Below are 25237 nucleotides of genomic sequence, written 5' to 3'. Positions count from 1 at the left end.
AGATGTAGACATGTACTGTTCTAAAAATAAGTTTTCCTGAATTTTTTTCTATTCTTTTGTTTTACAAGATATCCAGGTTTGCTTCATTTTAGAGCATGCTGACTTTGTTTTACTGTATATTTAGTGAAAGTATTGGAAGACTAGTGTAAAAATATTTATGCTGTGCAACAGATTGAGAGGGCTGTAAGGAGTTTGCATCTTGTCATTCTGTATTGAATAATTAGACTTGCATTTGAAGTAATTTACTAATTGAAATTCAAAAGTATGTTAAGACTGCTATTTGAGATTTGTCTTTTAATATTCTGCTCTCAAGAGCATCATTTGGTGGCCAAACAATTACATTATGATAAGTGAGATATTGATGGGCTTTAGTCCAAAATTCTGATCCTGCTCTGTTACAAACATTTAAATTTGTTTTTACTGATTAGGAAAATTTTGCAAACTCAGTCTTAATTAGAGTAAATATAAATTAATACTTTGAGCATGCCATAATTTAAAAAAAAATGGGAAGTCATTAGAAGTATTTTTCCCCCTCTGTCTTATCTGTAATGTATAGGAACATAAACTTGTGTGCATGCTGTCAAAATGTCTGTGGAAAGGTAAGTAATAACCCCTGTGGCACAGTGATAGCATGCTAAACTTTTTCTTCTGTGGATACAGATACAAGGTAATCCAACATGGGCTGGAAGAAAACATGCCTGCCTGCATGTGCTTTCTGTTTTCATTGCACTTCCACAAGTGCTGGTATGATTCTATCATTCCCTGAACAAAATCCTACAGAAACTCACGCTGGTTTCTGTACACATGCTTCCTAAAATGTCTCATAGTGGGATTAAATAAATTCTACGTTTAGGAATATATAGGAATCAATGTCGCTTAGGACATCAGTTTGCAACAGCAACTGACTCTTAATTTATGGCAAATATAATGTGACTAATTTCTTTAGATCCAGAACTTAGCTAGTGTTCTCTTTTTTTTTTATTTTTGGGCCTGTTGGGTCCTAATAATTTTTTTGAAAAAAATTATTTATTGCTGTGTTTAAGGTTTTATGTGCCACTTCTAATTGTGTAGGCAATAGGCTGTGGAGAGGAAACACTAGAACTAGTAATGCAGGGTTAGAAAAAATGTGACTTTCAAAATTAGGGCTTTAGCTTTTACTTTTTAATTTTTACTTACACATTTCTTGTTCATTAAAAGAAAATAAATTGAAAACCTTACACTGATGGTATATTATAAATGCAATTTTGAATGAGGACACCAATTAGATATATTCAATTGAATTGTAGTTAGATGATGACTAGTATTTTCATTTTTCAGTATGAAGGAGTGAAAAAATTGCTTTACATATGTGATTTTGCAGTATCTTTGGCAATCAGCAGAGTAATTGTGCCTTTCAGTTACTACCAACATTTGTAATTTGATTATCTCATATTTTCAGGAAATACTAGTTTTCATTAAAATAGATGAAATTTGACCTAATGTTTATTTTCATTTTCATTTTTTAAGGCCCTATTGAGTTTGAAGAATGTAACACATCCAGTGTAGCTGAAGGTGAGTTGCCATAGCATAACATGAGAATGCTGCGAATAAGGAGCTGAACTGTGAAGCAGAGAGTGTGTCTGTGTAACTTTAAAGTGCTCCAGTACACTAAAATGCAGTTTTTATTTTGAGAAACAAACTTCAATGTGACTGATGCTTTGGGTTTTAGCTTTTATGTTTTTCAGGTTCTCTACTGCCTAGTATGTAACTCTGAAACTTCGTATCAGGTGTTTGTAGGTTCTCTTCACAGGGTAGTTAGACAAAACAATCCCATCCCATCTAGAGAATCAAAGACAACCATTACCCAAAAAGCATAAACAATGGTGAAGAGAAGGGGGCAAGCCGGGGGCGGGGACTGAGACTTCATGACCTGGAGCTGTTATTGGACAATTGAACCCAATATGTAGATGAACCAAAACCTATTAAAATGTAAAAACATGTGACTGGGATCCATCTTAGATTCATCCTGGGTGTAGCCCTGGCCAGGCTCTTGTACTGCCCAAGGTGTATCCTTCAAAGGCCCTTCAATATATACTTATTTTGTCCATTTAGCTCTGTCTAGTCTCTGTTCCAGGTCAGCCTTTCTAGGCATCAAGGTCTATAAAACGTTTATAAGGCTAATGCATAAAGGTCAGATAACTTGAATGTTTCTTACAAGTATACTTTGGCTAAGGCTTTGTCTTGGCAGAGGTTTGGATTTGATTCAGTTATGAATGTGTTGTAGCTTAATTTACAATTGTCAAAACAATGGGCTCTTCCCATTGTTACTGTGTTAGTTAAACTAAGCCTAATGTAGTGTTATGGTTGCAAAGTCTTTCTTTGTTGGTGCAGCTTTTTTGCTTAGGGGATTGTTTTAAGTGGTTAAGAGCTGCTTTCTGTCCATAAGCTATGTCTTTACTTGTGGGACAGAGGAGTCAGCAGTATAACTTATAGCATCCAAAAACTTTTTTAAGTTGCCAAGATTTTAGCTGAGACTTAAAATCTCTTCTAACTGAAGCAGAGAAAATCCATGTTCAGAAATTACTCTCATACTCCATTTGCCATTGTTTTGGGCTGCATAAGACACAAAGGAAAAACAAAACCAGACATTTAAAAATAATCTTGGAGAAGATTATGTGCCTCAGTATGTATTACTGACTGTACAGCTACCTAATTTGAGAAGTTTGGAGTTATTGAAAATTTATAGGAGTGGAGAGATTCCTTATGTGCTGTGTAATGTATTTTTGTAAAGGTAAATATAATAAAGTGCTTGAATTAACAGTGATTTAATTTTGGAAACCAAATTATTTCTACCATTCTGCTGAAAAGCATGCTGTCAGTAGTATCATGCATCAAAACCAAATTGTAGACTAGCTGGATCAGGTGCTTGCACTTAGTCATTTTGTTTGACAGTCTGCTTTGCTTCAGCAAACATTGTGAAGAAGCAGATGTGGCAGTAAGTCTGAGGGAATATTTAAGTGTATTTTAGCTTTAGTGCATTAAGTGGGAATTAAAGCATTTTTTTCAGTACTGTAGCTATATGTATCCAGTGCTTAAAGCAGGGAAGAAACAAAAGGAGAGAAGTGTAATTCCAAACTAAGTGAGAACGAGTCTTGGAGCTGGATACAGTACGGGGAAATCATGAACTCACATCAGCTGGAAAGCCAAGAAACACTCTTTTTTGTAACAGGACCAAGATCTTACTTTTGAGGAAAGACAGGAGCTTGCAGCTCCTGGGAACACACAGGACAGAAGAAATAACAGGGTGTTGAACTGCAGTAGTTGGGGACGGCAGTATTCAGTTTCTCATCCATGACGATTCAGGATCACCTGGAGCAACAGCTCCTGTTGAGTTTTTGTGATCCGTGTCCTCTTCCTCAAAACTGTCTATTAAAAAAAAAAACAGAGTCTGTATACCCAAATTGGAGATCCAAGTCAGTTTTTTAAGAATTTTGTTTCTAATATGTTAAATGCTACTTTGATTTTTTTTAAATTGGTGTATCACTTAAAGCAAATTGGAATAATGTTCCCTTAGTTTGGCTCCATATCTATCTCCACTGCATACCTGTGGCAGCATTTAAAATATTGAACTTATAGGCATCTGTGTTTGACATTGCTAAATAAGCATTTATTGCTTCGATGTATGAATGAAAAGTGTTTGTTCCATAGGAATAAAACCACGGAAAAGGAAGCCTTTTGGTTTATCAGGAATAATGAAAAAAGAAAAAGATACTGAATCTGTGTAAGTATATTTTGACCCTGAAGCCTTGTTTTGTATGAAAACTAGTAATGGGGATATAAATTAGCCCATATTTAAACAAAAAAGTGGGCTTATAACAGCAGTTTAATGCAATGACTACAAAAACATCACAGTTATTTACGAGTTTTGTGACCAAGAATTTTAACATAAATAACAAGTAATAATAAGTGTATTCATAGTAGTCAGCTCATGTTTCATTCTTTCCTGTGCATAGGTAAGTAGTTTTCCATTTTTCTACATTTTAGCATTGTAGATAATGTAATTCACATTAATCCTAACAAAATATGTATGTACGTGGTAAAAGTACTGGAAGGCTGTGTTTGCAGAATTGAAGCTTCAGGTATTCTGTTAGAGGAACTTCTACATATACTGTCAAAGGACAGGAAAATGCCATATTCTTTGCATGTACTAAGTCTCCCAGGAGTCAATCTGTGCAAAAAGCGAGTTTGAGTAACAGTTCTGAGGTGAAATAGTCACAGTGTCTATATTAGTATTTTTTTTCATAATTTCTATATGTATTCTCTCAAGAAGATAGCTTACAATTTGACAAATTTGACAATATAGAAATATTCCCAGAGGGAACATCTGTATACATACTTTCTAAAATAAGTTTTTACAGTATTTTACCAGTGTTAGTTTTTTTAACATACTGCTGAAATATTTATGACCTAAGAACAGCAGGTGTTAATAGCATTTTGTTTCTGTATTCATACACTCTACAACAGTGACTTGATTCTGCAATCAGAAAGAAAAACTTATGACATTATATCAATCTCCTATGTAATATGTGCCATAGGATTTACAGAGATTCTTGCATTAAAACATAAGTACAAAATTAACTAGAACATCACAAATAAATAACAGAGGATTCATTATGTGTTTACATAATATATTCTAATACTTCTTTTATTATCTGTTTAGAAATATAGATTGCTAGCCTGTATTTTGTCTGATTTAATCTTCAGCTGATGATCCTGTTGCAGACTGGAAATGATGAAACTGTCATCAGAAACTTCTCTGTACAGAGAAGTCAAGTCCTCCCTTGGTCTCATATTTTATTAGTCTGTAAGCTTGTGTAGTAAGCTTTACTTTGTGTAGGGCAAGCTTTCTACTTTCAGAAAAACTGTTGTGGTTAGTAGGCTTTTCAGTTTGTCAAGACAGTTTTTAAACTGTTGATGCCTGAACTGGTGTATCTAGTAATGGTTTTAATGCAGGGAAATACCACACAGGGTGCATTCTGTTACATATTGCTGTAGTTTAGCCAGGGATTTCACTTCTAACCACTGCTTTGCATGATTTGGTTGTTTCAGTTTTTATCTACAATCCTTAAATTCCCTTATAAAATCTCCATTTTCTGAAATACTACCTTATAGCAGAACCATGACCCAGTTCTTTAATTTAAAAAGAATGATCTAGTAAATCTAGAGATTTAAAAGTATTTTTATGTCTTTTAAGTACTTGATGTTCTTGTTCTCCACTTCACCAACATTTGTAAACTGTTGTGTTTACATTGCAACTATAGAACAGATCCTGAGAGATGCTGGTAGTACTCCTCTGAGTAGTACTAGATCTACCGCTTCTGTTTGAGATCTCTTGGCTCAGTAATTTTGGAAACCTTCATTGTGGGCTGAAATATATTCATTCATTTGCCTCATATTTCATATTCTCAACTTTTATGTACCTCAGGTTATCATGTCTGCATACATACACTTTTTGAAATTACATCTCTTAAGGGAAGAATATACTTTGTCTTTTCAAGCAGTAAAATATCTTTCAGAACAGCTCTGTTGCTATGAAAGACATAAACCAAGTAGAAATTTGATCACATATGTCTTCTTTTGTGTGAGGCCTTTCAGAGAAGACGGAGTCCTTCCTCTCGCTGTAATTTTCTTTAGCATGCTGTACTGAAGTTTACATTAATCCTTCCATGTTAGCAAGGTTTTTGCACTGTTTTTAAGAGACTGCAGTAAAAGCTACAATTTTTGCCTTTACCCCATTTTTTTTTCCAGAGAAAATGTTTTCGATTACAATACATTTTATTTTGTTCCACATTCTTTTTTCTATACACGCATGTGTAGGATATTCAGACTAATGATACAAAAACTCTCTTGTTCAGTTACACCAGAACAATTTGTCAGGGTGGAAATTAGAGAGGACTTGTATGCTACTCAAGTATTCCCACGTTCTGTACGTGTAATTGCCTCTGCTTTTTGAAGACATCAGAAAGAATCAGTGTCATTCTTATTTTAAATACTACTGCTCAAATTGAAGTTGCAGTGGAAAACTGTAACACTACCTTCCTGTAGACAATTTTTTTTTTAAGTGCTTTTTAGGAGGGTACTCTGTTATTTTGTTCAGCATCTTCTAGTACTTGACTGCAACTGTGCTTGACAAACACGAACTAAGAATGAAACTCTAAAAGACAAAGCTCTGAATTCCTCTGAAGAAAATCTTAATTTCTTTATGAACTGGATTTTGTCCAAAACATTTTGCACTTACAGGTAGACTGTTTCATTAGGATTGGTGACTTCTACTTATTGCACCTATCAACCATGAAGACCTGAAACTTAAAGTATATTCATCCAGAACACAGTGTGGTAGTCCTCACTTTTCTTTTTTGTTATTATTTTTAATTCTTTTCAGTAATATGTGTGTTTGCTTTTTCATAATTTCTTCTGAGTTTTTCTTCTGCAGTGTTTTGAGCATAAACTGTCAGCTGTTATTTAAATCTCATTCAGTTGAATGTGGATTATTTAAAGTAAAAATTTCAAGAGTTTGAGAGGCAAAAGGGTCAAATGCATTGTTTTAAATTAATTGAAAGTACTGAAGGAAAATATGTGTGAATAAAATAAGTTGTACATTGTATAATTGTAAATTTTTTTTTTTTTAAATAGGGAGTGTCCAGATGCAGACTCAGTTGTAAGTAGACTTATTTCTGAAATAAATGTATATGCTAATACTATCAAGCCTGCAATCGGATGAAACTTAACTTACATACAGTCCCTGCAATACATAATTTATCTGATAGAGGATTTAGTATTTTCATAGCATACTCAAAGTGTTAATTTTGTGCAGTACATGATCTGCAGCAGTATGTACAAACAAGTTTCAGTAATACATTTTTGTTGCCTAACAATTTTAAGTTTTAAGCAAGGTGTTTTCACTGCAAATATATGGTACTTTATTTTTCAGCTAATAGTTTCAATTCCTTGGCTAATAGATTCCAAGAAAGATTAAGATTTAGTTTAATGTGGACTCAACTTTGTGTCATCATACTCCTGTGTTTGCTACTGTTGATTTTGATAAATTCTTCTAATATTGACTGGATTATGCTTTACCACTGGAAATAGAGTGTAGGAATATACTACACTAAAATATGTCTAAAATATGGCTTTAAATGCAGCATTTCTAGCTGCACTTTATTAATGGTCTAGTTTTCATTACTGTTAGTTAGACCTGTGATATGTCTTAATTTTTTTTTTAATCAATTCAGGTAAGTGACCATTTCAAATTAAATTAAATATGTTAATGATTTTTATTTCCTTAATTTAGTCTTTTATTTTTATGCAAACATGGATGTTCTCTTGAATTAACATATAACAAAGATTGTAACTCCCTGAAACTATGTTTGGGGAAAATTTACAGAGTAATCTAAGTGATTTTCTGTAGGTTTATTTATTTTCCATTCATTCCTTTAGGTGCCAATTACATTACACAATTTAAATTTTCAAGTTCATTTATTTTGTGGTGTTTCTTATTTTAACTTGGTAACTAGGAGGTTTTAGTACCTTATATTAAAATTTGTTTTGAGAAACTTGATTTGAATCATCTATCCTAAATGGGGAAAATTAAATTTTACCACATAACAGAACTATATGTATAGGAACAGATGTGTAATTCTTGCCAAGACAGTTATTTTATATTGTGCAGTCATCTTGACTTAGAGCAAGTTTCTTTCCATGGGTGCATTTAAAAGAAAGTAACAATAGAAGTATCTTTATAATATCAGGCTTCTCATGGAAATAAAATAATTTGACAGTTCAGGTTGAGTCATTGGAGTGAACCACAACTGGATTTTACTTGGAGTGTTTCTTTTCTTTGCTTATTTTGGTCTCAATGTTTTCTGAAAACAATTAGTTCAAAAAATTCAAGTAGAAATTGGTTTGGCATTCTTTCTGGCTACATGAGGCATACCATATGATTATCTACATTAATTGTTGAAACTGCTATTTTGGTTTGGTTTGGGTTTTTTTGCCTGCTCAATGTTTTATGACTGCATTTGAAATTTAAAATTTAGTCTATGATTTCTGCTTGCTATTTTCAAGCCACAGCAGTATTCTGTATAGTGTTTGAATGCTTTAAAAGCAGAAGTCATTACTGTAATTGTAGTGAAAAAATGGTATGAGATTAATTTCACCCCTAACAAACAAAAAAGTGCTTTTATGTTTTAAGGTTGGAGTCCTCTTTTGAAAGGTCTCATTTCAAATGCTTTTAATTTTTCTTGGCTTTTACTTATCAGTTTCCTTTTTGTTTAATTTTTCATACCTAAATACTTTAAACAGCCTCTATCACCTCTAGGAGGATTTATTTTGTATGATTATTTGCAATAAATTATGCATTTCAAGAGATTGAACTTGGAAAACTATTATTAAACAAAAAATACTAAAGCAATATTAATTTATGTCTGATGGCTAGGAAATACTGAGGAACAGACCTCAGAAAATTCAACTTAGTGTCCCACTTATTATTTTGTCAGTTTTGATCACTCACAAAAAACCTGTCTGGCATGTATATGATGAACATGATAATTTTTTAAAAGGTGGCTTTTGTTTTTTTTCAATAATTTTAATTGTGTGAAAGCAATGTAAGCGATAACCAGTCTTCAATTATATATAAATACAAGCACCAAGGTAAAAATATTGCAAATTTTCAAGTTAAGGATGAAGCAGGAACTGATTTCTATATATTATCTACCAGTTCTGTGTCCTACTGTGGACCTTTGAACATACTATGTAGTAAATACCAATAAGGTCTTCTCACTAGTGCAAAATATCTAATTCAGTCTATCAAACTTATATTCTATTTCCAAAAACAAAATTTTGAGATTGGTCGAAAACATCTGTTGTCCCAAAATACTCTCAAATTTATATGTGGTAAGACAGATATGCTTATGCTCATCCTTTGTAGCTACCAGATTTTATATACTGGAAAACAAATTAATGAAATGTTAATTCTGGTAAGTATTTTTTTTGTAACAGCTGTAAAGAGTTTTCATGTGCTCATTAGTAGGTAGCTGTGGATTGAGAACTGGTATTTGTTAAAAAAGTTGACCACTTCAGTCAGCAGTCTCTCTTTAAATATAGATAACAGTATCTCATGAGATATAAAATTCCTGAGTGTTTTATATGTCAATCTATAGTGTAACTTCATTAAGCTAAACCTTGATAATCAAGAAAAGTGTAAAGTCTGTAGTAGAAAGTATATGCACTGGAAATCGATAGCAAGTGAAAACAGACTCTGTATGGGGGTTTTGCCTTAGAAATTTTTTCTAAAGGATGAAAATCTTGTTTCCCGTAAGTTTACCATGTCTCTAGAGATGTTCTCTAGGAAGATATGAGGTCTAAAAGAAACTTATTTCAGAGAAGCATTTACAAAGTTCCACTTGTGTCCAATAAGATCTGAATTGGGATTGCAACCCTTCCCGTGGTTAGGATGCTCGCTGATCTCCTTCTTCTACTTCACTGCCTATTTTCATGAAGACTGTAGTAATGCAATTATCTTTGAGTTCCCTTTTCTTTCTGTCAAATCCATTTGAAATTGTCCAGTAAGTTCAGAAGTAATTAAGAACAGAGTCACTGGTGTACAGAACATAATGCTGAAAGGTTTTTTTTGTGGGAAGCTGAAATGCAAACACATACCAAGGCATCCAAAACTTTTCATTAACCTTTTCACATGTGAGTGTAGCATAATTATGGTTATATAGAATTATAGACCATTTTTTTTATTGTTTGGGACTGGTTGAATTTGGAACCATCAATTTCTGAGAAGTGCAACACAAGTGTAGTCTAATATTTAGTGAAATTCAAGTATTTTTCCTTATTTGCATTTTACAGCATTTTTTTCTGGCATGTTTCAAATAGCTGCTATTGAGGACAAGGCTTTCTATCACAGGGGCACTTTGAATACCCATTTTTCTTTCTTTCTGCATTTCTAACAATAGGAGAAAGTGACTGTCTGCTCTCTTCTTCTCTGTCTTTTGGGTTAATAGGCACCCTAATGAGAGGTGGCCAATATTATGCCTCTGTCTTAACCTAAGTATATGCCAGAGTAAAATTTTCATCTCAAATATGTCAAAAGTGGAGAGCCTTTTTGTTCTCTTGTTCCAGCCTATGAACTTCAGCTGCTTACTTTGAGTCCTCATCTGGACTACAGGAAGCCATTTGAGTTCTGGCATTAAAAAATAAAGTGAGCTGTTCAGCTGCACTGAATCTTGAAGCATACCCTCAGGAAAACTTGATAAAGAGCTCTCATAACCACTGTAGTTATCCCAAGAGAAGAGAAAATATGAAGGAATCAAACTGGGGAATATTGAAGGTTCTTTGTTTCTTGACTGATGACCAGCCTGTCAGCAGCACTAGTGTTGCAGAGGAAGAGCCAAATGAAGTAGTTAGACTAGAGTGCTCCATATGTTCCTTCCTTGTCCTTTGTATGTAGCCCAGAGACACTAATGACATGGTAATGGTGCGGCTTCTTCAATCACTTTTAGATGACAGGTGAAACAGAGCAAGGAAACTGAAATAAATTATTCACCAAAACTAAAAGATGTGTTTTGTCTATAGAATGCTTGGTCCTCAAGCTTCTTGTACAGGAAATTTTATTTTATTTATCAAGGCCTTATGTTTTATTTCTTTAAAAATATATTAACCCAGTAAGCTTGTAGAATATGCCAAGGCAAAGACAAAAGTGTATGACTTAAGTTTCTGATATATGTTTAAAACCATATAAGATCTCAATTAAGGCATTACATCTGCAATCACAGGGGAAAATGTCTTCTGTAGCTACATGTTTAACTGCTTAACAGAACCTCAGAAAGGCTTCCTGTAAGTCCACCAGTTCCAGTTGCTTTTGCAGTTGCTTTCTTTCTAGTTGCTTTGCAGAGTTCAGTTCACATGCATAATGAGGTTTTTGGGAGTTTTTTTACTACAAAGAACACTACACATGTTTGTATAAGGGACTAAAGCAGACCTCCATGCCCATTGTATTAATAATAACTTTTCCCAAAGGCCAGAGTTTGCAAAGATCATCATCTTGTGTGTTGAAGTTCAAAAATTTTACATGTAGGTCGTAAACTTGACCTCTGATCAAGCATAGTAGGCAAATCAGATCTTACCTGTGTTGTGTGCCTGATATTTAAGATCCACTGTTATCCATGACATAATATATAGTTCTGTAATTGTAGGAATGTGGAGAAGGAGTAAAAATTAGTCAAATAACTGTAAATGCCTTCATTAACACCAGGTTCATGAGTATGTGTCCGTCTCAGATTGCTGTGTCATCTACCACTGTTATTAAATGTAGATTTGCAAATGAAATGTTGGAATTTTAGAAAGCACATTGACCAGTTCAATAATTCAAAATATTGAGAACAGGATTTTGAAATTACTACTCAATTTGTAAGATTGTAAGGTATTATTTTACTTGTATGTGACACAATCTGCCTTAGTCTATACAAAGGTATATCAAGTATCTATTCCACCCATTTTTTACATTGGTTTACACAAAAATATAAGTTCAGTATCTAGTTAATTAAAGCACATGTTAACAATGATCATAAATTGGCACAAGATCAATCTGGATTACTGACAAGGCTGGAAATACAAAGTAAATTATTTATGTGTGTATATGGTGTTTCATGTCAGATGTTTGAAATTATTTAATTTCAAACATCTGTCTATTTAAATTTCAGATATAGGGAAAAAAATACAAATTAAGTTTTCTATTCAGGGTTTGAAAAGAGGTGGTAACATAGACTAGCTGAAAGAGAAGGAAGGAATTTTCTTCTGTGTTCAGAACTTAAACTGTACAGTATCCTTCTCTGTTATGTACATGAAGTTGTGAAAACAGACTGCATGCTGAAGGCCTGTTTCTGAGGAACAGATGATTCAAGTATATTATTAAGATCAGAAATATTTGTCATGAAAGTATTAAGGAAGAAAGTTAAATATTTTAAGATTTTGGTGCTTTCTTCATCCAAGAGATTAATCAGTAAATTAAAAATAATACAATTAAAATAACTTTGACAAACTAAAGTTCTCTCATAATTTTATATCAAAATTGTCAGTTTTGCCAGCTACATTGAGCATGCTGTGTCAGCCCAGTAATAGTATCCTGTACATATATGGCCTAGTTATAAGAAAAATTAAATGTTGTATCATTAAAGATTTTTATTGACTTGTAATTCATCTTAACCATGAATGTCCCTGATCTATGGAAAATTGCCTGGTGTGACAACTAAATTACTTTCAGGATTCAGAATTGGTAGTATTACAAGAAAATAAACTTACCCTATAGCTATATGTTTTTGTTCTGTTTACTTTGATGTCAGGTTTCATTAGTGGTTTTTGGTATATAAACAAGGTCAGTTTGAGGTCAAGCGTGGCTAAGAACCCTGATTTGAGAAAGTAGAGCTAAAGTATTGGACCGTGTGATTGTACTCTTATTACTTTTTTGTTGCTGTACTTATTTATTTATTTATTTATTAAATAGCAGTGAAGTCTAGTTAGATCTTGCAAATATTTAAAGAAATTGCATCTATATGGTCTATATTTTAAGTTTTGAAAACTTAAATGTTGATTTTTTTGCCTTAGTTTAATGTATTTAATTTGGTATTTGGTATTTAATTTGGTATGTCTTACATCTGTACTGGACGGTATTTCTTACACTTTTCTTTGCAGAAAGTTTGAGCTATGTGAAAATTTCCATTTATTTTAGAAGTACTAAATTTAGGGAGCTGTACAGAGGAGAATCTTTCTTAGTGAATTATCAGACATCTCATTTGTGATATCTGTAAAAGATACAGAAGGATAACTACATTTGAATCATTTTAATATTTATGTTCTGGACTTCCAGAACTATTCAGAGATATTCTCTTCAAACTTGGCTTGAAATTTTATCTGAAGTCATGAGGTTCCTTTCTTGTCCACTTGAAATCACCAGCATAAGTAATTTTGTTATGTCTCTTGACTTCTAACAAATTACGTTTTGGCCATACTATGTACCTGTACTATGTATCTGTTGGTCAAATTACTTCCCAGTATCTGCTTTCTGATAGACTATACTGATGCTGCACTAGAGTAAATCACTTTTGTGTGTATACATTTTCTAATTTTTATAGCATATTAGTAACTACTGAAATCACTGCATTTTGAAGACACCTTGGTTGTGATTTTTTGTGATAAACTTGCTGAGACGTTAAACGGTTCACATACACTACCTATGCATACAAAGTTGTGAGTGGAATTTTTTGATTCTGAGTGTGGAACGTATCCATGTTTATCCTGTATATGTAACACATGATGTGGGGGTTTTGTGCGTTTTTAAAATTTAAATTATCTTGAAGACTAGTTTCTCTCTGCCCAAATTTATTTTAATGAAACTATATGCTTAGCTGAGCATTCTAAGTTATTTTAACATCATTCTTTTCAATTTCTGTTTAACTACCTGCAAGAACAGAAAAACTTAAGTTCCTTATCTTAAGAACTTATCCTAAGTTCCTAGATGCTTATTGGCTTTGAAGATTCAGGGTAGTGTTGGAGATGTGTAAAGGGAAACTTGGGAATAGAATTTTGAGCACCTGTGATGTGGATATTCTTTTCTGAAATGACAGTGCAGGCATACTGCTTTTGCTATGGGAAGTGGAATTTGCAATCAGTGCTTTGGCTAACATACTTAAATATTGACTAGTACTTAGGAAAGGTTTTGCCTCTGCACCATCAGAACATCTTGTGTCTTAGCTGAAAGCAATAAAATTTGGGAAATTTTTCTGGGTGCAAGAGAATTATAGTCTAATTTAACTCAATACTAAAGCTAAAATAATGTTGATTTCTGTCCTTTTTGATAATCAATTAGTAATTAAGTAGTGATTGATTAGTAAAAGCAGATGCATTTCAAACTTGCCAGTTTTCACAGGAAATTTAGAGCTTGTTTTGTTACATTTTGTGCTGAGATACCTTGTCACACAACTTCTAAATGACAGATCATAACTTCAGATAATTGTAATAATGTTGAATAAAAATCACTTTCATAAGTTGTTGCAATTTTAATTTGTCAATGATGTAAAATTCAATCTGATGTAAGAATGACATGTTTCTTTAGTTATTTCTCAATAGCATAATTTTTATTTTTGTTTCTAGAACTTTCCTGATGTTGATGATGAAGGATACAGCATTAAACCAGAAGCAGCACAGGATATCCTTTATACTATTATTGCACCAAGTTATTTGATGTTACTACAATTCTTTGGAGAGAGGAAGTACTGACTAAAGAGTCGACCAAGTACTGACTAAAGAGTCAAGGAAGATGAATGACATTTATGTCTATGTTGCAACCCTGTATTCTTATGTTCATAGCTTTTGTAAAATGAACCATATTTTTTCTTGGATATGTGTGTGCAAATGTTAAATATTATATTAGATTAGATCAGCTCTCTTGGGAACTTTTAAATTACAGTAAAAATAAAAATAAAAAAAATAGCCAGATCCAATGCAGATCCAAAATTCCATGCAGATCTCCCTCCATGAAAAGCTCTCAGAGAGTTTATAAAGTTTGCAAATGTTTTAAAGTGTATTGAATGGTTATCTGTTCTACACTTAAGCTTTCACCTTTTTTTTTGTTGCACTAGAGTAGTGTAGAAATAGAATTTTTGTTACTTCATGAAGTCATTACACCACTTGCTGTTTCCAAATGGTGCTTTTAGCTTTTACTGTCTTTTTAATACCTTCATATTGAAAGCTTTCGTATACAGAATAGATTTTGTTCTGAGTTGCCTTATTGAGGCTCAAGATTTTTCTCTGCTGTTAACCTGTTGCTTTGGAGGAAAATTCTTGTCCACTTTTTTCCTACCGTTGCAGAGGAAAGCTCTACTTAAGAGCTGGGAGTAGTTACCATAGATCTAAGCAAGCCTAGTATGTTGACAAGATAGCTAATTTTTGGAAATTTATTCACTGAATTTTCTGGGTACTTCATATAAAAAGTGAATTTAGGCTGTGCCATTACCTTAAATTGCAAAAACTTTTAAGCAGTTAACAGATCATTACAGTGGCCAGGTCATCCTCATAACTTCTTTGTTTTCATCAGCTTTGCAGAATATTCCTCTAATGCCCACGTGGAAGAGTCCCGTAACAATAAAAGCAGTTGGTGTAATCTCCTATTTACAGAATTGATATAAAAGTGACAGACTTTTATCCAATTCTAAGAGGAGTGCATGCTTTGCATGCATTTCTAAAGTGAGAGAGAAGTGAACAATATTCGTGCCTATGATGAATTATTCATTTGGACGTTTTATTTTTTATTATCTCTTTTTTGTTGTGAAACAAAAAGGCATACATTCAGTGAAAAATATCCATGATTTGCAATCTGTCATGATATAGTACTTCAGCTGCTGAAAATCTTGACCATCTTCAGGGACTTGTCAAGCTCCCTTTCTCTTTTCCTCCCTTAGCCTCTAGAAATTTATTCTGTTGATGGGAACTCATGAGATAATTTATTGGAGGATATTGTTTTATTATGACAGTCAATCTCAATACGTCTGACTTAAATCTGTATTGGCCAAACACTTTACAAGAACTGTCTTATTTGTAGGAAATTAATCTTGAAGGTCATTAATAACTTTCAAGACAAGAAATCTTTTAATGAAATTAGAATTACTTTTCTTTGAAACCTTTTCTATAAATGCTTATTTTGAAGGAAGAGATAGGTGTCAGATAAAGATCCTTGGCTTTTTCCTCATGACAGCTTTCAGATCCTTTCAGCTGGAAGGGATTTTGAATGTCAGGCTTAAAACTTCGTTAGGGGATAGTTTGAAGAAATTTAATGCAAATATCTGTTATATTGTCAGGTGAAAATAACAGAAGTGACTTAGAGAATATGTACACTTCTTCCAAGTGGTACAAAACTTTTGTGTTTCCATAGAGGGAGATTTTCAAATTTTTCTTGTCAAAACAAATGCAGTTTTTAAGACTTAGTGTGGGCCTTTCAGAGCTTTTCTTCAGTGTGGCTCTTGTGCATATAAAGCGCTGTTTATTTTCCTTATTTTGAGGTCTGAGATGTCATTGTGATTCCTTTCTATCCAAAGATGATATTGTTCAGTTTACTACACAGCCTTCTGTTTAACTGGCATCCTTACAAAATTTTCAGTGCCACTGTAAAAGGAGTAAGTAATGGTGGCTCCTGCTCTTTCCTTCAGTGTTAATGTCAGGTACAGGTACCATGGGCTCATGTACCTGTGCATCAGGTACAGGTACATTTCACTGCTCATCAAAAAAACTAGGCTTTTCTTCATTTAATTTAAAAGATGTCTACATTTTTCATAAATCTGTTAGGATCCCTGCTAGAGTCTTGCGAATTATAATTTTACATGCAGAAGTGTTACTGCTTTGGAATCTTAAATTTAACCTCATGCCTTCAAATATGCAGTTGTTCGGTTATATGACAGATATTGCCATTCTTCAGTTATATGACATCATGCTTTTCTGAGCAGAATCATCATTCTGAGGATAAATGGAATAAACCCCTAAATTTTAATTCTGAATTGTGCATTTTGGACTGTGGATGTGCACAGAGAGGTCACGTAATATGAGCATTTTGTGGATCAAAATTATCAAGTAGATTAAACAGATGACTTTGAGGTATTTCCACCTTAACTGAGACAAACATACCAAAGAGAACCATTTCTATTCATCCAGTGAGTCTGACTCTGAAGATGATGAACCCAGGAGGTTCCATGTGGAAATAAAACCTGTCCAGCCAAATAACAGTTCTCAGTACACTATGCCTTCTTTGGATGAATTAAAAGTATCCATAGGGAACATCACTCTTTCTCCAGCAATATCTGTAAGTCTTTTGTTCCTTGTATTTTTGGTGTGTAGAAAAGTGGTAAAGAAACTGTAGTGTAAACATATAATTTTCAGAATTTATTCTAGGTTCAGTAACATTTTTCTTGTGCACTAGGTCATTTTTGGTACACTTCATATTCCAGTATATATAGATTGCACTTTTATATTGCAATATTACATTAAGTACTTTTCTCATATTTAAACTTCCCTTTGAGACTTTTGAGCACTCAGTTCTTGTGTTTATGTTCTTGCCCACATAAGACATTTAGTTACATCTTAGATTTAGCTGAGCATGGCTTTTAACATAATTTGTGAATTAGTTTTCAATAGCATACAAGTATTTTTAAACAGATTGTATAATGAGGTTACATGTAACATTTGCGGTTAAGCTTTATTGATGTATCCCGCCAGATCATGGAATAATCCTTTATACCACTATATGATAAATAATATTAGGGTATGCTAGTACAGTATTCAGATCAGAGTAAGACTGGTTCAGATTTTAAGGAAAATAGTGTGCATAACATATTAAAATAATAATTTTTCTCTTTTTTCCCTCACCACATTTTGAAAGCAGAGGCACAGTCCTGTAAGTAGAGAATGGCTTTTTATTTGCATTTGTAGTTAAAACTAAGTAAGTGTAGTATGTGAGGAGACTTATTAGGAAAACATGAGGAATGTTTTATTTCATCTATACCATGTGATAGATACATAGGCTGTTTAATTTTCTGTCCCAGACAGTAAAGAGATTTAAAAATGCTGCTCCCTTTGTCAGCTCTACAGTATTTATTCCTGCATTTTCAAATTGATGTGGTAGATGTGCACTGGGTGCTCTGTCTATGCTCGTGTTCCATAGTCTTCTGCAAGCTCATGATGTTTTTGCCTGGCACTTAAAACAAAATATCTCATAGGAAGTTGAGAGGAAATAAGAACTCTGGGACTATAAAGTGGTTTATTTCACAGTAGAAAAACTTATTCCTATTTTTTTTTCCTGTTTCAGGCACAAATGAATCAAAATTCATCCAGTAAGTGTGAATCATTTAGTCTGTTACAATTTTGACATAGAATGAAAACAAATCTCTTTTTTTAATTGTTGGAGACATAAACTTTGTAAATATCTGTACTTTAAATTGACGAAAATGTTTCTCTTGTTAGTTTTATGTAACTACTCTTTATCTATGTACTTGGCTGTTTCCTGTTGTGGGGACCAGATTAACCTGTATCTGACAGTAATGAGGAACACATCCAGATGCCAAAGAGGTTGCCCCATGGGAAAAATTCCTGTGCAAATTCCTGAAACCCTTCCCCCTGCTCAAGCTTAGTATCATCCACAAACCAGCAAAGTGCACCATATGTATGATTTAAAATACTGATGTAGAGGATAGAGCATTAGCTTCTATTTTTAAAGGTTGAGTGTAGTTTTTTTTTTTTTTTTTTGGCCAGTGGGAAACCAGGCCAGATTTGCTGAAGAACAATGTTGATGTAAACTGTGTAATTCAAGGAAGAAGTTTCAAGCATGCAACACTTCTTTATGGAGCACATTGGTCTATGTAGTCTTCTCATAGTTCAGGAATAAATAAACTTAAGCTATCACAAGTTATACATTTTCTTTTTTCCATTTTAATAGTACTTTGTTTGGAACTGTTAACATTAATATTAACTATCTCTTTATAATGAAAATGAACTCTTTATTTTATATTTCACACTTTTAGTGATAATACGATATCTTTTTCTTAGGTGAAGAGTTAACAAAATCAAAACTTTCTGCTCCAACTACTGAGTAAGTTCAAATTTAAAATTCTATCAAATGCTGTTTTGCAGGAATTTGTTCTTATTTTTCTAAGCTTGGAAACTCATTGGGAATGACAGCTGAGTCCTATCTGAAGTTGTACATCTATTGCATTACAAGCCTAAGTGTTTCAATGGCTATTTCCATTCATTTGTTTACACCTTCTAATACATGTGATTTGTTGTGCTGAGTCTCAGTTGGTATTTATAATTACATGGCTACACAATATTTTTAAATAAGACGGATTTAGTTTCCATCCAAGAGTGCTCTGTGGTAAAGTGTTTAAGATTGCAAACTCCAAATTTATGCTGATCTGCGTACATTGTTTATGTGTATATATGCTGAAATAAATTAATTTAAACATGTAGGTCTCAAAAATTACAGTTGTTTAACTGACATTATGGAAGGTTTTATCATATTATTGAGGGACTTTTTACAAGAGTTATGTAGTGATAGGACTAGGAGGAGTGGCTTTAAACTTTAAGCTGAGAGTAGTTTTAGATTAAATATATGGAGGAAATTCTTTACTGTGACGTCTGGTGAGATGTGGAAACAGGTCACCCAGAGAAGTTCTGGATGCCCTGCCTCTGGAAATGTTCAAGGCCAGTTCAGAAGGGACTTTCAACAACCTGGTCTAGTGGATGCCAGCATGGTTGGAACAGAATTTTTAAAGATCCCTTTGAAGCTAAACTGTTCTGTGAATTATAATTATTATATCATCAAACTACTACTGAAGTTTTTTAATTTTATGAATGCATAAATCTTCCATTTCTATTTCAATTCTAACTCTTAATATAGAAAGGGGAACAGTGACTTCCTGGCATGGGATCCACTCTTCAGCACTTCTCTTGAATCTTCCTCTTCAGCTTCTTTGGCATCCTCATCTTCCTCAGGTAAGATATTTGATGGTAGAGATGGTGTTTGCTGTATTTCTAGATGTTCCTGTGTTGTTTTTTCAGTTATTACAAGGGGATGTGCTTTGCATAAATTATAGAACTTTATAAAGCAGTATAGTGTCTTAGAAGAATCACACATCTGAGAAGGCAGCATATAAGGCTTTCAAGCTAGAGAGCAAGAAGGAAGAGGGAGTCCTAGACACTTCAGGAAAATTCTGTTTTGCTCCTTCCTTTTTTGTCATACTTAATGAATAATTCCTCTCCATCGAGAATGTCATCCCTTTGTAAGGCTGGGAGATGAAATGGAGGTTGTTGCAGCAACTGTGAGACAAGTTGAGCTTGCACAATGAATAGGAATGATTTCTTCTTTCCAGGAAAGTCAACTGGGCTACGTAGTACAAAAGCATTGCAGAGCTTTTCTATGAGGAACTCGTTTCCTGTAGGAGATTCTGTTAGGAGATGTGAAGTCATAATCCAAGGGGAGATGGATAAAAATAACAGGACTAAGACATGAATTAAGCTGAGATCCTGAAAGCAGGGATATTGCAAGGAAAGTGATGGGGTGTGGCATGTGGGAGGTGGAGGGAGAGAGCATATGTTGCTTGGGAATTTTTGGTTGCAGGATATTAGTGGGACACCAGAAGGCTTTCCATAAACCTGGTCTTTACAAAAAATAGTTCCATACTTCTTTTCAGTCTACCTACTGTGTATCTTTACTCCAACATCTTAATTTTTTCTTAATGCAGACACTTTCTTCCTCCCACACACCTGAGAAAGGAAGTTCACTGATTTTTTTTTTTAACTAAGTACTTGTATTCCAAAAATAGTCCTTATTTCTTAGTTCATTATGACTTTCTAGTGATTTTCTTCTTGCATGATCATGCAGATTGAAGAACAATAAAGAAGACTACATGTATCAATAGGAGAATTCTTAAAAACTGGTGTTATTTCTTGGCTTAAGTAATATTCTTTTAGCAACAATCAACACTGCTTTGTAACACTTCAGATTTTAATAACTTAGTCTTTCACTACAAATTCGTGTTCCTTAAAGGTTAAATTTTAATAAATCTGGCTTACAGAATTCATTATAATTCTCTCATCCTGACTTACATAACCAGTCAGTAATATTGCCAAGTGAATCCACCGTGTGTGGTAGCACATTTAAGAAAAAATTCTAGAGAGATATATATTATTGGAATATTCTGAAAAGAAATGGTGCTTTCTTAAAGTATTCTGTTCTGATAGCTTTGGTCTTATGTTAGAGTCTGCAGAGAAAGGCAGAGGGTATTGAACTTGTTGCTGGTGGTTGTAGCTGTATTCAGGTGTTTATTGCTGTGTTTGGATGAGAAGTGAGAGCAGATTAGGAATTCTTCATACAGTTCCTCCTAGCAGCAGAAGTGTGAAGAAAGTAGTCTCTGGCTGATGAGTAATGACAGAGATCTGTAATATCCTCTGTAGCTGTATATGGCAGGGAGTCATCTACCCTAGTCATACCCATGAGGTTTTTACACAGAGCCCTGCAGTGCATTGGAATTGGTGCAATAGAAGATCTTGTGACCATAAATCAAGTTTAGATACATCTGTGCCTTGGCAAACTCTATCTGATAAATAATTATTTCAAGGATTGTTGTTTGAGACATTAACTAAGATATTTACATTTGTGAAATAATCTGTAGAATTAAATGGAAACTAAGTGTTCCAAAGTATAACAAATTTATAATATATTTGGGGTAAAAAAAAACTTGATCAATATAGGTCATGTTGTTTAAATTTAGTTCTAATGCTTGCTAACTTGCAAATAAGTTTTAAAATTTTTGAAAAAATACTTATCAGATTGTATTTTGCTCAAAATCAATGTTTTATCTTCAGCTTGAAGGTTAGTAGTAAGATGGTGCTTAAAGTTTTTGAAAATCTCAATCCAAAATTTAAAATACATACATTAGTTGTGTGGAATACAGTATATGTCCTTCATGGTTTAAACATTTGTTTAGCTGTTGTTTTATAACCATGTTAATCATTGAACACTTAAACTACTTTGGTATTTGAGCAGACTTGGTCATCCATGAATAATCCCACTTTATTAGAAGTTTAAGCTAACTTTGTTATCTTGAACAAACACAAGACTTTTTTTTTAGATAGCTCTTGATATTTTAAAAATGCTTCTATTAGTTATCTTCCTTATTTTCATCCATATGTATTTTTTAAATAGTTCTTAACATCTCCAGATTGTTTTTAAATAGGATTTACTGTGGTATTTTAAAGCCTTTGAATGATAGTTAAAATATCTGCCTGAAAGGGAAAGCTTTGTTCAAATTCTTAATGTTTAGGTGGACTTAGAGAATGTATTTGTTTATGGCAAAAGGACCACTGTAGAGAGGACAACTATACTTTTGATCTGAACTTTTAAATGTATTTCTTTTTTTGATTTTGGTTATCACTGCTGTTGCTCCTAGCTCTGCCAATCTGCAAGATGTTGAGAATTGACTAACCTTGCATTTTCTGCTTCTGTTGTCATCTAGAGCAACAGACAACAGCAAGTGCAGGGGATACTTGTGGAAAACTCCTTTTTTCAGCAGTCAGAAGATTATAGGATGAGAAAGGAAAAAAAAAAACCTGAGGTGTATGATGCCTCATCCATATTGTTACTTACTAGATACAGATTGCTGCAGACAGTATAACTATCAGACTGAATCTTGTGGCTCCATTGTCTTAATTCACCTGAAAGCCAGATCTCTTGGACCTTCCTATTACAAATATTAGAACTAAGAGGATCAAAGTCTTTGGAAGGAGCATGATAGGTTTGACTGAATAACTTTGAAAGAAATTAAAAGCAGAAAGCTGTGGAGAGAAACAAAAAATGAAGTAGAATGCAAGAAAGAAAGAACAAAGATGGGAAAAAATTAAATCACAACAGGTAGGAAGTGAAAGGAATAGGGAAAGTTGTGAGAAATAGAGCCTTAAGTGGAGAGATAAACAATAATATTATTTTAATGTACTAAAAAATGGAAAGGGACATGGTTGGCAGTATGAATGAAGTGCATATGATATGTGACTGGCTTTTTTCTTTCTTCTATTTGTGAGATGGGGGCATTACTTTAGTAGAACAGTTATTTTTCATGCTGGCTAGTAGTCCTTGTACAGTAAATATTGAATACTTTTTTGAATATAGAAAATTTTATCTTTTCATTGTTGGTGCTAGTTTCAATTCTTGCCTTTTCCTTCAGCTACCCTAACAGAGCACAATAGGAGCTCCTCATCATCTACCACTGATCTGCCTGGGTGTAGAATATCTCAGTCTTTGCTTGGACACCAGACAGATTCTGGGTCTACAAGCCCATCCTCACCAGGCTTTACCATTAGCACTTTGTGCAAATCTGGTGTTACAGCAGCGCCATCAGGGAGTACCAGTACTTTATCCTGTTTTTCACGGTCTCAGAGTCAGTGGATTTCCTTTGCTGATGAACTTCTTACAATTAGACACACAAGCACAGACAAGAAGGAGCCCCAGAGATTGCATTTTAAAACTGAAAATGCCTGCCTTGCCTCTTCTGCTTTGCTTGGGAATTCTTCCAACAGCTGTGCTTCTGAGGATCAAAGTGACCTTTTCAATAACTCTATATGCCATGAACAATTATTCATTGAAGAAACTGGCACTGCTGCTGAAATATGTTCTGCATCATCTTCAGCACTACTGGACTATAGTTTAGTGTCTTCTTGTGCTCATACAAATAAGGGTATGCCAAGCATGCATTCTGTACTACTCTTTGCTAATAACTGACTCCAAAAAGCAAGCTTTGGATTAATCTTTTTGTTACTATTGCTCAACTGATGTTAAAATTAACTCATCTTCTTACTTGGAATATACTAAACTGCTTGTTAATATCAGTTTGGACAGTTAAGTAAATACTCAGTTTCAAATAAGAAGAAAATTCGAATTATTCATTTAAAGGCATTGCTTTTTCTTAACTACGGAGTGTTGCTTTTCTAGAAATGGGAATGTATTTTTGTGGGATGTCAGACAGCAATGAGATTTGTTTGCAAAAACAATTATTTTTACATACGAACTTCCAAGAGTGGTTGGTATAAAATCACTTGAGAGCAGTGAGAAAGCCCATGATGCTGTTTTTAGATGCACTTTTCAGGGTATCACATGGCACTATTTTAAAAGCACTTATGGTTCTTGGTAACTCCTCTAGTAGAAACATCGCCTCTAGATATTCTACTCAAGTAAATAACTATTTATGTTCAGTGTGATCTTTCTGATATTTTCTTAACTTTGCTTTCTTTCAGCAAGGCCCACCACTCCTCTTTCTGTGGGCACTATTGTACCTCCTCCAAGGCCTGCTTCAAGACCAAAGCTGTCTACTGGGAAACTTAGTGGGATTAATGAAATAGTACGTATTGATTTTTTTTTTATTTGCCATTTGACTTGATTTCAGATACACCGTTCATTTACTCTGTTACAGTGGAGTTACTTTCTAGACAATGTTCAAGGAATCACATAAGCAGGTTTTCAATGTGGCCAGATAGGCATGATAATAGTTTGTGATAACTATCTCATTACAACAAATAATTATTCACACAAGTACAAAGGTCCAAACCATAATTTTTGCATCAGCTGAGTGTTTTTTTAGATGAGCAAATCAGTAATTTGATAATGAAAGACAAAATACTATTGAAGTTATTAACAAACCTCCCTTGATTTATGGATATCACCAAAGCTCTGGGAAATGATTGGGGTTTTTTTCAGTTGCATGTTGACAGAAGTAGCCCTGTTGTGACTTCTCCCTGCACTTGTTCCTGGTTTGTGGAGAAGAGAGGTGGTAGATCACAGTTGCTGCCCGTGAGGATAGTGAGAGGTTGCACACTGTCTGCATGTACCTGCAGGGCAGGTTCTCCTGCCGATAAGGAATGTGCTAAAGAATGTAAATAACCAAACAGCCTATCAGACTAGGCCGTGCCTAATTTCCTCTGTAAATATTAGTATTCTGCAGGTTTCACTTGACTTGCTGACTTGGAAAAATGTTCCTGTGGTAAAATCCTATTATTGTGTTTCAAAGTAGCAAGATAGTTCCACCATATTCTCGGTACAAACAAAATTCTCATCTTATGCTTTGACAAAACTGACAGAATATTTTCAAACTGTTTTGCTTTTCAGTAGGATCAGAACAGAGTTTATTTTGAAATTTTTTTCTCTTTCCAATACAGAATTGTAGTAATTGCTCTTAGCCCAAGCAATCTGTTGTTCATGTCATTATAATTAAATAGAAGAATTTCTGTTCTGCTATAAAGTATGCTCTTGAACAAAGCTACATTCATTTTACACTGTTGCTTTTGAAATTTACATTATGTGGATACAAGTAGAACATTGCAGTTCTCTTCATTATGTTAACTCCTTTTACAATTCTCATAGTCTCTATTATAAAGCCAAAAAGTTCAATAGAATGGGGGAAAAAAGTTACTGTGACATCTTGCCTTTAGAGGGAAGGAAACACCCAAGATTTACAAATGCTAATGGTCAAAAGGAATTACTAAAGTCAGAGGGTCCCCAAAACTCACACAGCTTTATTATTAAATTATGCACTTGATCTGGAAATTGGTATGTTAGTCCCTGACCTACTATGTATGCACATGACAGTGGGTTTTGGATAAAGAGGTAGAA

At 33.8% G+C, this 25237-nt stretch overlaps 1 protein-coding gene across 7 annotated transcripts in view; it reads left to right on the top strand.

Annotated features, from left to right (window-relative positions):
- FCHO2 (FCH and mu domain containing endocytic adaptor 2) overlaps positions 1-25237 on the top strand; it is an 80805-nt gene that overhangs the window by 38234 nt on the left and 17334 nt on the right. For 2 of the 7 annotated variants that reach the window (XM_077790290.1, XM_077790292.1), the window contains exons 9-19: positions 1507-1551; positions 3688-3760; positions 6673-6697; positions 14191-14248; positions 16713-16888; positions 17465-17479; positions 17891-17915; positions 18628-18670; positions 19478-19572; positions 22800-23309; positions 23866-23969. In XM_077790290.1, coding sequence (XP_077646416.1) covers positions 1507-1551; positions 3688-3760; positions 6673-6697; positions 14191-14248; positions 16713-16888; positions 17465-17479; positions 17891-17915; positions 18628-18670; positions 19478-19572; positions 22800-23309; positions 23866-23969 — 1169 coding nt within the window. The remainder of the gene's footprint in view (positions 1-1506; positions 1552-3687; positions 3761-6672; positions 6698-14190; positions 14249-16712; positions 16889-17464; positions 17480-17890; positions 17916-18627; positions 18671-19477; positions 19573-22799; positions 23310-23865; positions 23970-25237) is intronic. The other 5 variants (XM_077790291.1, XM_077790296.1, XM_077790293.1 and 2 more) reach the window with 5 other exon arrangements.

Source organism: Lonchura striata, chromosome Z (genome assembly GCF_046129695.1).
Source record: "Lonchura striata isolate bLonStr1 chromosome Z, bLonStr1.mat, whole genome shotgun sequence".
Lineage (NCBI taxonomy): Eukaryota > Metazoa > Chordata > Aves > Passeriformes > Estrildidae > Lonchura > Lonchura striata.
Note: the sequence above shows the minus strand (reverse complement) of the source record. Positions and strands in the feature narration are given on the sequence as shown.